This window comes from Ictalurus furcatus, chromosome 1 (assembly GCF_023375685.1).
Source record: "Ictalurus furcatus strain D&B chromosome 1, Billie_1.0, whole genome shotgun sequence".
Taxonomy (NCBI): Eukaryota; Metazoa; Chordata; class Actinopteri; order Siluriformes; family Ictaluridae; genus Ictalurus; species Ictalurus furcatus.
Window position 1 is genome coordinate 10267546 of NC_071255.1, and position 15765 is coordinate 10283310.

The window sequence follows — 15765 nt, forward strand, 5'->3', positions numbered from 1 at the left end:
GGAGCCACACGTTGCACGTCACTATGCAAACACAGCTAAATATAATTTAGAGTCAGATCAGCAATGCTTGCCAGCTCAAAGAGGCTGGTCCTACAAAGGATTCTGCTGAGGCTGAACATGGAGGAAAAAGTTTCCCAACCTCTGCTGTAGACATTGATTCCTCCACCCATGATTCCTGTAAGGAGCTTCCATACCATGCTGAGCGCTCTCAGTTTCAGAGTCAATACAACAGTTTTTGGTTTAACTATGGTAAAGGTGACTATTCGACTAGTTGACTACTTTTTGAATTACTGCTCAACCAGTAGCCGTGCAACTCTTAGTATAGTGTATAGTATCCACTGTGCCAACATGCCACCTGGGTATTTGTAGGGAAGTGGTATCTCAGTGGTTAAGGTGTTGGTCTACTGCTCAGAAGATTGTGAGTTCAAACCCCAGCACTGCCAAGCTGCCATTGTTGGGCCCTTGAGCAAGGCCCTTAACCCTCAATTGCTCATATGTATGAATGAGATAAATGTAAGTCGCTCTGGATAAGGGCGTCTGCCAAATACCATGAATGTATTTAATCAGCACTCTGAAATTCTGATCTTGTAAAATTAGTATGGATTAATATGAAAAAAAAAAAATCACCCATTTGTATAAATTCAGGAGTTTGGGTAGTCAACTCTGCCCACATTCATTCAAACATCAGCACAAACAAACTACGTTTCCCACAATTCCTGGCCAACAGGCTCATCACATGAATAAAGATAAGACTTTCCACCAACTTACAAAGGTCAAGGTTGTGATTTGTCTGTGATACACCAACTTCACGTGGCTTGAGAGAGAGAGCCGCACGTGCAACTTGTGTTATGTTTGTGTGCTTTCTGTTCTGTTTGAGTTTGGTTTATTATTAATCTTTATGTTTATGTTCAGCCGGTTCCCACCTCCTCCTCGTCCTTCTTTAAAGTTTGTTACACTGGAGCTTCCAGCCGACCCTGTATCTCTCTCTCTCTCCCACTGATTAGCCAAATCAGTGCCAGGTGTGCATCCTCACAATCTGGCTTCTCCCTCCTCCTTGTCACAGGGGGCAATTAGTTTTTCACACTGGTGATAGGTGTTGGATGACTTTTTTTCCTTCAATAAAACAAACAAATAAATAAAAACTGTATTGTGTGTTTACTCAGGTTGCCTTTGTATTATGCTGTATTTAGTTTCAAGATCTAAAACTATTTAGTATGAGATATACACAAAAACAGAAGAAATCAGGATGGGGCAAATACTTTTTCACAGCACTGTATGATCTTTCACTGTTCTGTATTATCATGTCCAGAGTTTCTTAGACCCCACAGTGACCTCCACCTCCCATCCAATGTACATGAAGTCCCACCTCCAACAATGTTCAGTGACCAGGGGAGATCCAATCCATCAACCAGTAGGTCTGTGGGTGGTGGGAGAAAACCAGAGAACCCGGAGGAATCCTACTCCGACACAGGAGGAAAATGCAGTTCCACATCAACAGTATCCTGAGCTCAGGATCGAATCAGGGATCTTGGAGCTGTGAGGTCTTCATGAACCATACACATGCGCAATATAAGGTAAATCCACTTGGAGGAAGATGATTATGATTATGATTTGATGAAGCTGCTCTATGAAGACCTTTCAGTATGTGTTTTTGTTTGTTTTTAATATGTGTTTTAGTGAATAGTGATGGACATTCAGCACTGATTTGCTTTCTATAATAAAGCACCTCTAGTGTTTCACTAATAGTGCATTTTGTAATGACAGTGAGACAATATGCATGCCTATGAATTTTAAACATCCAACCAACTGACATCTCTGGAACCAGGATTTATTTATTTATTTATTTATTCAATTTTATTGCATGAAGCACAGTTATGGAAAACACCTTAAAAATATTTTTGCTGATTCAAAAAATATTTCTTCTTAAAACATGACCTTGAGAGTTCAGGGTGATGTCCTAATATAAATAATGCACTACAGTGGTGTAATTTCCCATTTAAAATGGTAAAATCTCCCAGAATTTTGGTCCTCAACAATGAGATTTTCCAACTATTATCTAAAGATTTCTTATACATATTTTCTATTTTTATTTATATATATGTGTGTGTGTGTGTGTGTGTGTGTGTGTGTGTGTGTGGGTGGGTGGGTGTGTGTGTGGTGTCTGTGTGCTTTTCATACCATATTACCTCCCCAACAGAGGTTTTTAGACTGATAGTATTCTTAGACCATGACCTAGTGAACAAGTATCAGGATATATTTACAGTGTTGATAGGACAAGGGTGTCTGCCAAATGCCGTAAATGTAAATGTAAATTATAACTTCTAGTATGTCTGTTAGAGCAGGGAAATCTCCAAACTGCTGGCTGGAGTCTGGCTTCTTTCTTTCCAAGAATGGCTCACATTAAATATCCTAGTCAATATTTACTGTCTGTTACACACTGTTTCTTCTCGATATTTATGCATAATATATTAATGTGCTTGGACTTGTATGGCAGACACCGCACATATTTTATTTAATATATTATATATTAGCTTTGACTTCTTGACATATCTGTACGTTAACCTAGAATTTGTTAAAACCTGTTATACTGGTTTAGCTCGATTTTATGCCAGTGCTGCTTATTGTTCCACCCTCTGAGGATATAAACACAAAACCTTTAAAATGTCAGTGTGTCTTAGGTAACTTTGAGACTCACACCTCCAGGGTCGGGGGTTCGATTCCCACCGTGTGTGTGTGGAGTTTGCATGTTCTCCCCGTGCTGTTGGGGTTTCCTCCGGGTACTCCGGTTTCCTCCCCCAGTCCAGAGACATGCATGGTAGGCTGATTGGCGTGTCTAAAGTGTCCGTAGTGTGTGAACGTGTATGTGATTGTGCCCTGCGATGGATTGGCACCCTGTCCAGGGTGTACCCCGCGTTGTGCCCGATGCTCCCTGGGATAGGCTCCAGGTTTCGCCGTGACCCTGAAAGGGATAAAGCGGTATAGAAGATGGATGGATGGATGGATTGGACATTTGAGGAAAATCTTGTCCAAAGTGACATCCTTAGTAACCAACGAGTTGTTATGAAACAAAACATAAAGACCAGAGAATATTTCAGGAGAGATATATAAATTCTAGTCGAGTCTGTTGTAGATGTGTAGAAGCGTGCTATCTACGTCATATGCGTAGGCTGCAGGACCGGTTGGACGTCTTTTCGAGCCAAGCCAGGCAGGTACGATGGAGGTACAATAACAAGTTAAATCGAAAGCGAAAGGTTTAAACAAGGTCTGAGAAAGGAACTTCATTTTGAGCGACACTGTACACCGTTTAAAATGGCTTCACAGCTGTCTTTGCAGATCAAGTGCTCGATGTGTTTGAGTGATTTCACCGATCCAGTGATGCTGCCGTGCGAGCACTCTTTCTGTCACCAGTGCATCATCGGCCACTTGAACGGGAACAAAGGCCAGAGCTGCTGCCCTGAGTGTCGCAGGCCTTACACTGAGAGAGATCTGCGTGCCAGCCGACTTCTGAGAAACATGACGGGTGCCGTGAGACAGCATCTTACAACACAACAAGCCCAGACAGACACCTCACCCACACAAGCACCACAAGCCCTGAGTGACATGCTGGTGTGCGCCGATCACGACGAGAAGCTGAAGCTCTTCTGCGAAACAGACCAGAAACTCCTGTGTGTAGTGTGCCGAGACGGAGAGAAGCACCGAGGCCACCAATTTAAACCTGTAACGGAGGCTGCTCAGATAACTAAGGTAAATATTCATGTAAATCCACAAGACATGGGATTTAAAAGTGCTGCTTAACAACCTTATCATATTCTCTTTGCTCCAGAGGTCATGCCTGTAAGTCGACTTATACCTGCATGTAATTTGCATCTCTTTGTAGAGCAATAACAATGAACATAACATGAATCTTATGCCCATGTGATGCTTCTCAGCTGCCATAGAAATATATTATACATACAGTATTATGTACAGTACATATAGTTTCTTCCATACTACATATACATATAGTGTATTATTAGCAGGTTATATAGATTATATGCCAAGAATAATTCAGGGAGTGGTGAATTCTTTTACTTGCATTGTAAGTGCAGCAGAGTGCATAAAGTTTTCTGAGGAACAGGATGTCCTGGTAAAAAGTACTTAAATAATTTATCAGCTGTCTAAGCAAAGCAAAAGCCACATATATAAAGGCAAAGAGTGCTTTTTAAAAAAAAACAAAAAAAACATCTATTTAAATCAGTGCGATGTTGTTGGTGAAAGGTAGGCATTAAAATGTCATAACTGCCTCAGTATGTCTTCATCTAGAATAGTAGAATCTGGTAAACAACAAGTGTGGCAGGTGCAATAAGCATCAAAATGATGTTTAATGTCAAAATATGTAAGCTTGCATGATATTGTAACAAGTATCTGATTCTGAGGAAAAGCTGCTGTTCATGTGAGTTTAATTCCACCCAACAGTTTGAAGCAGTACAATGAACTTTTTCAGGAAGAAGCTTTATATGGTATAATTCAGAATATTCGTTAACAATTAAGCATAAGGAGGTATGTGCAGCTGGAATAGTTTTGGCCACATAAATTCCGGACAGCTTTCAAACAAACACTTTTCTGTTTCAGTTCTATCCCTGAAATATATCATCTAAAGTACTGCTTAACTGTAGAAAAAAAAAAAAAATCCAAATTTCCCCATCATATCTTTTCACCATTGTTTGGTTGTATAGGGGACACTAAAGGGTGCTTTGGGCTTCCTCATCAAAGAGAACGGGCAGCTGAATGACATGACCCAGAAACAGGCAACTGAGGTCACTATGACCCAGGTAAATACTTTTTTGGACATTTAAAGAATTATCTCTTAGATGTAAAAGGTCAACATTGAATTCTTTTGAATTTTCTGTAAATGCAAATATTATGCTAGAATACATATATCTTCAAACCTATTGTTTCTAAAACATACATGTGTCTTGCATTCGTATTCATTAGTACACATTTTGTAGAAAAAAATGGAAGTGAAATGGACTTAATTGGAATTGTACTCTATGTATAGAGTATAATGACACTTAATATTGAATGTGGTGGGGGTGGGGATCAATATAGTTTGCAAAATTGTGATTGGATTGGATAAGTATCCACTTTACTGCTGTGAAACTTGCCATCAGAAGTCACATGCTTAGTTGAGTAGTATGTACCTGTGTGCAATTAAAGTGTCCCAGGATCTCGATAGAAATACACCTGCATCTGGACTCCCTCAGAATCCATTAGAACAGGGGTTCCCAAACTTTTCCAGGGCATGGCCCCCCAAATGGCATTAACATTTGACCGAGGCCCCCCTTTTGCAAGATGTCTTTAAAACACATAAAAAATACAGACTTCTGAATATATCTCCCTTTTTTTTTTTTATTAATAATTACCTCTTTCATCTTTACATTCCATTACATTAGGAATTGATTGTGTGTGTGTGTGTGTGTGTGTGTGTGTGTGTGTGTGTGTGGTTGTCTGAGAGAGAGAATCATGTATTTATTTATTTTTCACACCAAATTGTTGAGGCCCCCCGGGCGCCCCCTGGTGGCCCCCAAGGGGGCCGCGGCCCCCACTTTGAAAACCACTGCATTAGAGAACATACCTAAACAAACAGCAGCATCATGAATCAAAACAAGTCTGGGACAAAGCTATGCATTCATCAAATGTCTAATTAACCTTTTGTCTCAATTTTAAAATATTTTTTCACCATCAAATCTTAGACACCTTGTGTAAATCAAATGGTAAAAATTCAGTCCATTTTAGTCCATTTCAGTTCAATGTTGTAGCATAAAAAATGTGGGAAAATTCAAGTGGGGTGAATACTTACAGTATGCAAGACACTGTACTGCTATACTAGTTCACAAATACTTAGGTCAACCCCAAAATACCTCTTCACCCACTACAGATGAGGTCCAACGATCTATCAGCCCAGATATCTGCCCAGTTCGAGGAGATGCACCGCTTCCTAAAGAAGAAAGAGGAGGAAATAAAAAAGCAGTTGGAGACTAACACAAACAAGGCTGTCACAGCCATGTGCAAAAACAACTCCACCATCAGCGAAACACTGATGGATGGAAAAGAGTTAGAGTGTATTTTTCAATCCGCATTGGATATTAATCGACCTGACTTATTTTTACAGGTAACTCCAGACACATTATATCCACAGTGAATTACACAATGTGGCATGTTTACGTTATAATATAGTTTTGGGTCATTTCATAATCATACCTTATTTTATTGTAGGAAAATGTATTACTGTGATTTATCTCCCTTTACAGTGGTGGAATGAAAAAGGATTTCCTGTAACAGAAAGAATGAAGATAAAAAACAACATGAATCCAGATATCAAGTAATATATTTTTTTACTTAATTAATTAAAGAATGAATCTGACATATTTATTTCTAAATGAATTTACTAATTCTGCTCCTGATATTGAAGGTATGAGTCACGGATAAAAGGTCTTAATGTCATTCTACACTCCTTCTTCTTTGGCCCTTATGAGACTCACCTCCAGTTCTTTGTATGGAAAGCCATGTTGGGAGCTGTCAAGCCAGGTAAAGTATTCACATCTGTGAACTTCAGACAGCGTAGATCATTTAAATCAGTGTTTAAATCAGTCATTTAAATCAGTGAAGAATGAAATCGGTAGCTGCTATAGCTTTCATTCATTGTCGGCCATTTTTATCATGTTTAACCTGGCACTTTTAGTCCGTTATTCATTTCTATTAGTAACGCATCTACATTGTACTCCAGTTCCAGGGATTTTCAGCATAACTGAAACTGGAGACTCTTACCTGAAGGTGTCACCAGGAAAATCAAGTGTACGGCAGGCAGACAGACAATCCAGTATTTACAAGGACTACAATCCAGGTGTCGTCTCTGAACAGTCCTTCCAGTCTGGCCAGCACTACTGGGAGATAGAAGTTGGGAACAAGTTAGACTGGAGTATAGGGGTTAAGACAGAGGTGGAAAAGCAATCCAAAACGCAATCAATAAAAACGAAAGATTCAAAAGATGTATATCTCCACCTTATAAATGGCAAAGGATATACCGTCAGCTACAATGGCAAAGAAGTTCCCATCGAGGTCAAGCGAAAGCCCAGAAAAATAGGGCTCTATCTGGACTGTGACAGAAAACAGGTCTCCTTCTACGATGCTGACATCATGACTCAGATTTTTGTAACCAGCTACAAATCTGACCTGCCCTGTTCTATTAGTCTTTTCCCAGGAGTTTACCTGGATGGAGAAAACAACGACCCAATCACAGTATGTTCATATGGGTCTAATTCTGCCCGCACGCCATGATACCAACCTAGAATGCTCACTGATCTCAAACCTATTCGATTTCTTAAATATCTGTATCTTAAATTGTCTAATGAGGTTAATATTCTCAGGTTTTAGGTTAATGCTGTAACAAGTATTTATGTAACCATTAAGAATGATTCATCGTATTTCTGCTTAGGCTTGGAACAAACAAAATGGGAACAAACAGAAATCTGATTACAAAGAAGACATCTGCTTGTACTGAAATGCAAAATGATTGCCCTTTCCTCGTGGTGGTTATTAGCAAGCTAATCCATATTGATGAGCATTGGGGGTCTGCCTCATGGATATTAATAACTACTAAGAGAAAACTTCATATGTAGGTGATATTTTCCGATTAAAAATCACTCGAGATGCGTTTCGTCGACAGTTAAAAATAACCGAAAAATGACTCAAAATAATAAGGTATATAGAAGCTTGTTTTTACTATATGTTTATGCTCTTAGGAAATAAGAGTTTTAATGGAAACCCTTAAGAGTTCTTCTGTTGTTCATCTGGGGAACCTTTACGATTCTATGTAAACAGTGTTTATCAGAAAGGGCTCCAAGGAGAACTCGTTAAGAAAGTTAAGCGTCCTTACTTACACTTACACACTTTCCTTTTTTTGTAACAGTGTACTCGTCTAACCGTGTTATATGCTAGGTAGGACCATTTCTTAACCAGTGTAAAAGAAACAGAAATATTATCTTAAATATGGTGCGCATATCTAGCCTATTAATTAACATGACATGGGTACTTTTCTTCAGGTAAACTTTATTTAATATATGTTTTTACTCTTGACGACAAAATCTTGTTGGTCTTTGTACGTAGATATCTGAGTCGAAGGAAATAAGATCGATGTCTAAAACGCGGGCCGCACTTTTAAACATAATAATCTGTCTGTATAGGCTTGGTTCTCTTCTGTTCTAACTTCGCCCTCACGTCATCAGTTACCCCTGCTTCTTGTTTATGTCTTTCTTGTTTTGACCAGTTATTAGTTTATTCATTATTAGGTTAACATGGTTTCTGTTTTAAGGCTATCATTGAACATCTATGTTGTTAAATTGTTCGCCAATAAAACTTGTGTTCGGAAATTTGTTTACGTGTTGACTTTTCCTTCAAGATGCTAAATTCTTTTTAATCTTTTCCCACTTTCCCCATTTTGGATATTTGCCAAAAGCCCACCAGCCGCTGGGACCTTTATACAAGGTTTATACAAGAATGTAATAAGTGTGACATACCTAAACGATACATTATAAATATTTGTCTCTATCTAGTGTGCAGCTCTAACCGGCTGTTTTAGGCAAATATTTATTCCCCATTACAATCTACAAACGTGGGGTGATACTTTAGTGTAAACTGTGTTTTTCAATGTCTAAGACATAGCAGTTCTTGTTTTGTTTTTTTGTTTTTTTCAGTTACAGGCTGGTCTTTTGTGGACATGATGTTTTCATTCCATGTACAGGAACATGTAGGAACAAATCAGGGCTGATCATTAAAACTGCATCGTCATGTTAAGCCTGACTGGCTTGATCTAGATGACTACATTTCATATCCCCTTCCATGTTCTGAGTCATGGTTTAAACTGGACTTTCTGTGTTTACACAATATTAGGTAAACCCAGACCCCATCCCCTTGCTGACTCTACATGGATGGATTTATTTGTGTCATTGACAGAAAGAATCTGTACAGACGCACCAACTGATGATTAATGAAGTGGTGTGGTTTGTTTGTTTTAAACCTTGAGAGATTTTTTTTCATTCAAGTTTTCATTGTTTTCACCCAGTTCAACAATCAGTCAAGGTCTTTATGAACTGCAACCGATAAATGAACACAAACAAACAAACTGACATTGGTGACCTTGGTATATTATGTCATAACAAAATGACTAATTATATCACTGAAAGCAAAAATTGTGAAATTCCCACTTTTCTGGAAGGACATTTCATTCTTTGTAGGATTGCGCAATCCATGTTTTCTGTCCTTGCCTTTTTCCCGCTAGTTCCTGCCCTCCTCTTGCACACCACTTTCTCCTCCCGCTGTCTCTCTGAGTGAGAGTTCACAGGCCTTATGGATGTGCCTGTGCATGGCTCCCACATGGAGATCGTGACTAGGTGCATAAATACTGGCAGGACATCTTGAGGGGGGAGCTAAAGGAACTGGAAAGGCATCGAGAAGCCCAGCCTTCTCAAAGCATTTTCTTATTTAAAGCTGCAATTTGAAGGAATTTGCTATTTGAATCAAAACCCTGCTGAAAGGAGGACGCAGTGACCGTAAAGGATTATATGATTGCATTTATACTCTGATCGTGTTTAAGGACTTCAGAGAACTAGGCATTTAATCATGGAGGAGAACTACAGCAGCCTACAGGAGTTCACAGAGGATACCCACACAGCCAGTGGAAACAACCCAATACTCCACACATCACACAACGGACAAGGTAAAAAACGTGTGTGTGTGTGTGTGTGTAAGAGAGCAGTATGTTCATGATTCAGAGCATGACCAGACCCAGTCATGATTCAACCCTTGACGTGAATCATGCGTGTTTTCGTGTGTGTTTCCACAAGAATGACCCTGACTCGTGCTGATATCTTTATGTTGCAGCTGGTTTTGTTAAAAGAGCGGAGTGTTTGAGGAGACGGATGGTGATTTTCCTGATCATCACACTGCTCATTTCGTTTTGTGGTAACATAGCACTGACTGTTTTCTGTAAGTAACACATGTACTTTTGCTCAATGCTGATTTGTTGCTTGTAAGATAACACTTTGCATTAAGCTTCCCTTAAATGGTACAAATTAGTACACTAGTTCATATTTATAACAAACTTCCACTCTGATACGCCATAAGTCATGCAAACTAAGTAAGTTAATTCATGTATTATTACACTTACATTAATCAATCATGACTAAATATAACAGTACACAAATTGGCATAAATTGCATATTATATTATATTATATTTATTTATATCTCTCTTTCTCTGACAACCCACACACCCACACACACATTTTACAGTGGTTAAAAGGAAACCCAGCAGCCCCCCCAGCATGGTGACCACAGAAAGTCCTCTCTCTGAAGCAAGCATTCAGTCTCTGAAACTGTCGTCCCTGCAGGAGCGCTTCTCCCGCCTCTGCTCTGATTACACCACTCTTGGAAAGACCTGTTCAGCAGAGGGTGAGCAACGCACAAGCATGTGCTGTACCATTCAAAATATCCAACTGAGGCACATTAATGCAGCAGAGAGGAAATGTTCCTTCACTTAGCATCTGGAAGTGTGCTGTGTTCCCATTCGTGTTGACTAGACTACATGTTTGGGTTTTTTTGTTTTGTTTTTTACTAGTCGATTATTTGCTCTCATTTGGTTTTGTTCTTATCTGAGGATCTGCAGAATACGTTCTAGGTCTTAGGCTCTCTGACGTGCAAAAGTTCCTTCACTAATGCAGATATTCTCCGTATGCGGACATATTAATATTTCTAGTCTAGTTGCGAATAAAGAAGATGATCAGGCTTGCGTTGTGTAAATGTTAGTTCATCTATTTCACATATGTTATTTTGCTTGGCTTTCGCTTACCGTCTCTTCCAGTGAAGCAGTGCATGCCGTGTCCTGATGGCTGGAGACATGTAGAGGAGAAGTGCTACTTCTTCAGCGATGACAAACTAGACTGGATCAGGAGCAAGGAGAGCTGTGCATCTATGGACAGCCAACTAACAATACTTCACACGCATGAGCAACATGTAAGTTGCATTCAGTGTGTGTAGTTGCTAACAGTTTATGCACATTCATGCATATATCATTTTATGTCTGTTTATTCAGCTTGTTCTGGAGAAAATAGCCCGCAGTTTGAGTGGGTATGACTACTATTTCTGGATCGGCCTGTCAGATATTGAAGATGAAGGCGTGTGGAAATGGGTGGACAACACACTAGTCAATACAACGTAAGACTACGCAAGCATAAACATTACAAACATTCATGATGCATAAAGGCAAAAACAATTCAAATATTTGACTCAGCCACTACTTTAAAAAACGAAGGAACACTGGATCAATGCAGTAAAGGGGAGTTTATTACATGCAGTATATCAGTGGTGTTTTGTCACCCTCATTGACCTCCGCTCACCATTTCCCCTTAGGGAACTCTCCTTTGTAATGGGTTTTCCAATACTTCATTATCCTGAGTGATGTTTGTTAGATGACCCAAGGAGTTAGTATGACTGTAGGCCTCAGGAACCGATCTGAAGCAGCAAGCCTTCCTCTTATATATACAGGCAGTAGGAGGTGGAACAAACATATCATGCTGATTAATGTTTGTGATATGGGCAGCACAGAGGTTTAGTGGTTAGCACATTTGCCTTGGACCTCCGGGGTAGGGGGCGTTTAAATCCTGCCTGCACCCGGTGTGTGCGAAAATGCGTGTTCTCCCCGTGCTTCGGGGGTTTAATCTGGTTACTCCGGTTTCCTCCCCCAGGCAAAAAACATGCGTTGTAGGTTGACTGGCATTTCCAAATTGCCGAATGAGTGTGTGAATGTGTGTGTGATTGTGCCCTGCGATGGGTTGACACCCCGTCCAGGGTGTCCGAATCTTGTGCCCCAAATTCCCTGGGATAAGCTCCAGGCTTCCCCGTGCCCCTGCGTAGGATAAGCGGTACAGAAAATGGAAAATATTCGTGATATTAGTGAAGCTATATCATCATCCTGGTCACAAGTTGGCCCAGGATAAGTTAACGCAATGCAGGAATACACCCTGGATCAGACATGAACATAAACATTAAAATAGTTAATTTATATATATACATATATACCAGTTGCCACGTATTAATTATTGTTATTATGACTATTCTCTAGAAAACGTTATTACATTAGGGAGCAAATGATCAGGCAAATTACACGTGAGAATTTTTCACCAACAATACCACACAAGCATGAATGTGTGGTAATAATAAATATCAGCACGGGTGTGATTCAGCTGCTTTTACACAACAGTTTTATAACTGATATTTTGGACAAAATATGTGCCAAATAATTCGTATGTCTTTGCTCCACGCGTGGAAATAGATCCCGGAGAGCCACACACAATGATAGCCCATCGGCTAGCTGGCTAGCTAGCGCGCAATGATTTGTACATTCCTGTTAAAGGTGCATCCGGTGACATTGGCATCCCTTCTTCATTTTCGTCATTCATATTTTAAGTCAGGAGTTCAGTAAAAATGATACAATTTGCCATGTCTGTGGGTGATGTCGCTAACTCTACTCTAGTAACGGTTTCAGTGGGGCCGTTGCTAGAAGTGGAATTTTAAGTGGTAAGCACAGACGAGCGGGGTGATACACACACTGAAACGTCCCAGTGTGGTTATATTAAATATAAGCACTCTTGGAAAGCCACTCGCCCAATCAAATTAGTGGACTGGAACTAACTGTTGCATAGCTTTAAATAATGTTACTTCAACTATGATAGAGGCCTCTTCCCCAACCTGGGACCTTTTGGACTTGGCTTGGATGTGAGGGTGAGATCATTTAGACTTTATTTATAGGTTTTTACATGAAAATACAGTTTTCAGATCGATTAGGATTAACGTGGAGGTAGCCTTAGTTGTGAGAGTTGCTTACATGTATCTTGACTTGGGTTTGTTGATTAGTGACTTGACTGTGTAGGGCTAATATCTCACTATTCTGATTATATTTAGTCTCAAAGAGTTTCATGCTAAACTTTCATTAAAGTGACGTTCCTACGTCAGAGGCTTTTATTTCGCTTATGATAAACAATTATTCGTGCTAGCTCAGAGGTTTCTATCGACATGCAAGCCTAGACCTTTCCTATTTACTTGTCAGAGGTTTCACTTAAATTTGCAATTATTAGCCTTTTACATTAACGTGTCAGAGGTCAGTTTTAACATATCTAACATACGACAACTTTAGCGTAGGAAACTATTTCTAATAACCATATAAATACAGTCATGCACTTTTAATGCGCTATACTTTCTTACGGAAGAACTCTGAATATTTAAAGATAGCAATAACAAATGAATGTATTAAACAAAATGACAAAAGAAGATATACATAGAGTAGAGACGAATAGAACTTACAGAAAATTTGACCAGCATCTGATATAGGATGTGTGATGTGATAGCATTAATGGCAAAAAAAAGTCCTGATGGCAAAAAAGCACTTCTGATGTTATAAGCCCCTTCCTTGATGTTACCAGCCAACCCTATGTTACAAGCCCACCTTGGGTTCTCCCAAGTATATCCTCTTATACCTCTGAGCCGCTTTGAAATGTATCGTGACCGAGATACCAAATGGGAACGATTGTTTTATGGGCAGGATGGACCCCCAGCTGATTAGCTCACCCTAAGGAACTGTATGCTGATTGAATTCCTGAGAATGGGTCCGTATATTGCAAAGGTTGTTTCCTAAACCTATATGATATTTATGAAATTACCACATCGTTCACCATGAAATATGGATAAAAGCGATACCAAACATGCCTTGAGTCATACTGTTCTCAAACACAGTTTAGATGATCAAGATTAAGTTCACACGGTATCTCCGAAACACATTCTTGATCATTTTAACCTTAATCATATTACTGCGAAATGTATAAATCTTCTACAGCTGCAACTCTGGTTGTTGCCAAATAACAAAGGATTCATTTCAGTGTACTTTGCTGCCAAGATCAAGCTCATTGTGGCTGAAAAATGACATCCACTCCCCATTACATCCTCCTCCAAAGCTCCTATGACACACTGAATAAAAACATGGTTAAAAACAGTATTGAAGAGAGAGACGTTTTTTTCGTTGTGCCCTGAGCTCACTGTCGCGTCTTCCAGGTACTGGAACGAATGGGACGGAGAGCCTAATAATCACCAGTCCGGAGGGCTTCATGGCGAGGATTGTGCCGTGCTGAATTCTCACTCTAAATCCTGGTTTGACGTGCCTTGTGACCACATCTACAAACACATCTGTGAGATGGATGCCATCACTGTAAACTGATTCACTGTGCCATTATAAAGTTAGAAATGAAATAGTACTCTGAAAACTTTTAAACTTTTAAACTTTTTAGAAAAATGAAAAAAACGTTGTACTGTGTATACTTCTGAATGTGTTCTTTTGTACCTTTGTGCTTATCTTCTAAAAATAAAGCGATTTGACAGAATTGGAGGTCTTCTGTAAATAAAGATTGTGACACTGGTATGGGGAGACTTTGGACTGAAATGTTTGTAGTGATGAAGTCAAAAGTGCTCGATCAGCTTTTGGGTTGGACAAGGCAACGTGAGGAGGGGGAAAACAAACACTCGATTTGTGTGTTTTCTAGCAGGGTTTTAGTTTGATACTACATTCAGACTCTGACCTATTTGTTCTAGCATGAGGATGTTTTTGATAAAGCACTTCGGTACATCAACGGATAAACACATCTAATACTGCACGCTGTCTTACTTTAGCTCATGAGTTTATGTGAGTTCTCTCTCTCTCTTGAGAACACAGTGACCTTTTTCTTGTCTCTTCGACTACTCATATCACAGGAACGTGTTGTTCTTTCCTAGTTTCTCTTATCGTGCACCTGGTACGAGATGTTCCATAGACTCACCGTTTTACATTGAACGATGAGCACAGTGTTGCTGAGGCACATGACTATCTAATAGACACTCAGCAAAAAAACATCCCTTTTTCAGGAGACTGATTTTTAACGATAATTTTGTAAAATCCAAATGAGCTTGACAGATCTTTATCAGAAAGGGTTTAAACATTGTTTTTCATGCTTGCTCAATGAACCATAAACAATTATACATGCACCTGTGGAACAGTCCTTAAGACACGTACAATTTACAGGCGGTAGGCAGTTAAGGTCACAGTTACAGTAATTTAGGACACTAAAGAGACCTTTCTACTGACTCTGAAAAACACCAGAAGAAAGATGCCTAGTGTTCCTGCTCACCTGCGTGAACATGCCATAGACCTGCTGCAGGGAGGCATGAGGACTGCAGATGTGGCCAGAGCAATAAACTGCAATGTCTGTAATGTAAGACGCCTAAGACAGTGCTACAGGGAGAACGGAAGGACAGCTGATCGTCCTTGTAGTGGAAAATTACATGTAACCATGTTTCTCCCTCCCCAGACCTGATCGAGAACTTAAATTTTCATCTAGGTGTCAGGTATGATGCACACCTTTTAGATTTCTGATATTCATTAAAATATTAATGAATATTTTATATTCATTATTATTTATATTTTATAATTAATAAAAAATAATAAATATTGCCATGTGGGCGCACTGTGGCTTAGTGGTTAGCACGTTCGCCTCACACCTCCATGGTCTGGGGTTCAATTCCCGCCGGGGCCATGTGTGTGGAGTTTGCATGTTCTCCCTGTGCTGCGGGGGTTTCCTGTGGGGGTTTCCTCTGGGTACTCTGGTTTCCTGTGGGGGTTTCCTCTGGGTACTCTGGTTTCCTCCCCCAG

At 39.7% G+C, this 15765-nt stretch overlaps 2 protein-coding genes across 2 annotated transcripts; both read left to right on the forward strand.

Annotated features, from left to right (window-relative positions):
- Positions 1–3015: 3015 nt before the first annotated feature.
- On the forward strand, positions 3016–8408 carry trim108 (tripartite motif containing 108). Its single transcript, XM_053624505.1, has 6 exons — positions 3016–3744; positions 4716–4811; positions 5918–6151; positions 6291–6361; positions 6452–6567; positions 6767–8408. The coding sequence occupies exons 1-6, from the start codon at positions 3310–3312 to the stop codon at positions 7315–7317; spliced, it is 1503 nt and encodes a 500-aa protein (XP_053480480.1). The 5' UTR covers positions 3016–3309; the 3' UTR covers positions 7318–8408.
- Positions 8409–9439: 1031 nt separating this feature from the next.
- cldc1 (C-type lectin domain containing 1) lies at positions 9440–14464 on the forward strand. The gene is made up of 6 exons (XM_053624518.1): positions 9440–9754; positions 9919–10023; positions 10329–10487; positions 10897–11048; positions 11128–11249; positions 14139–14464. The coding sequence occupies exons 1-6, from the start codon at positions 9658–9660 to the stop codon at positions 14299–14301; spliced, it is 798 nt and encodes a 265-aa protein (XP_053480493.1). The 5' UTR covers positions 9440–9657; the 3' UTR covers positions 14302–14464.
- The last annotated feature ends 1301 nt before the right edge of the window (positions 14465–15765 follow it).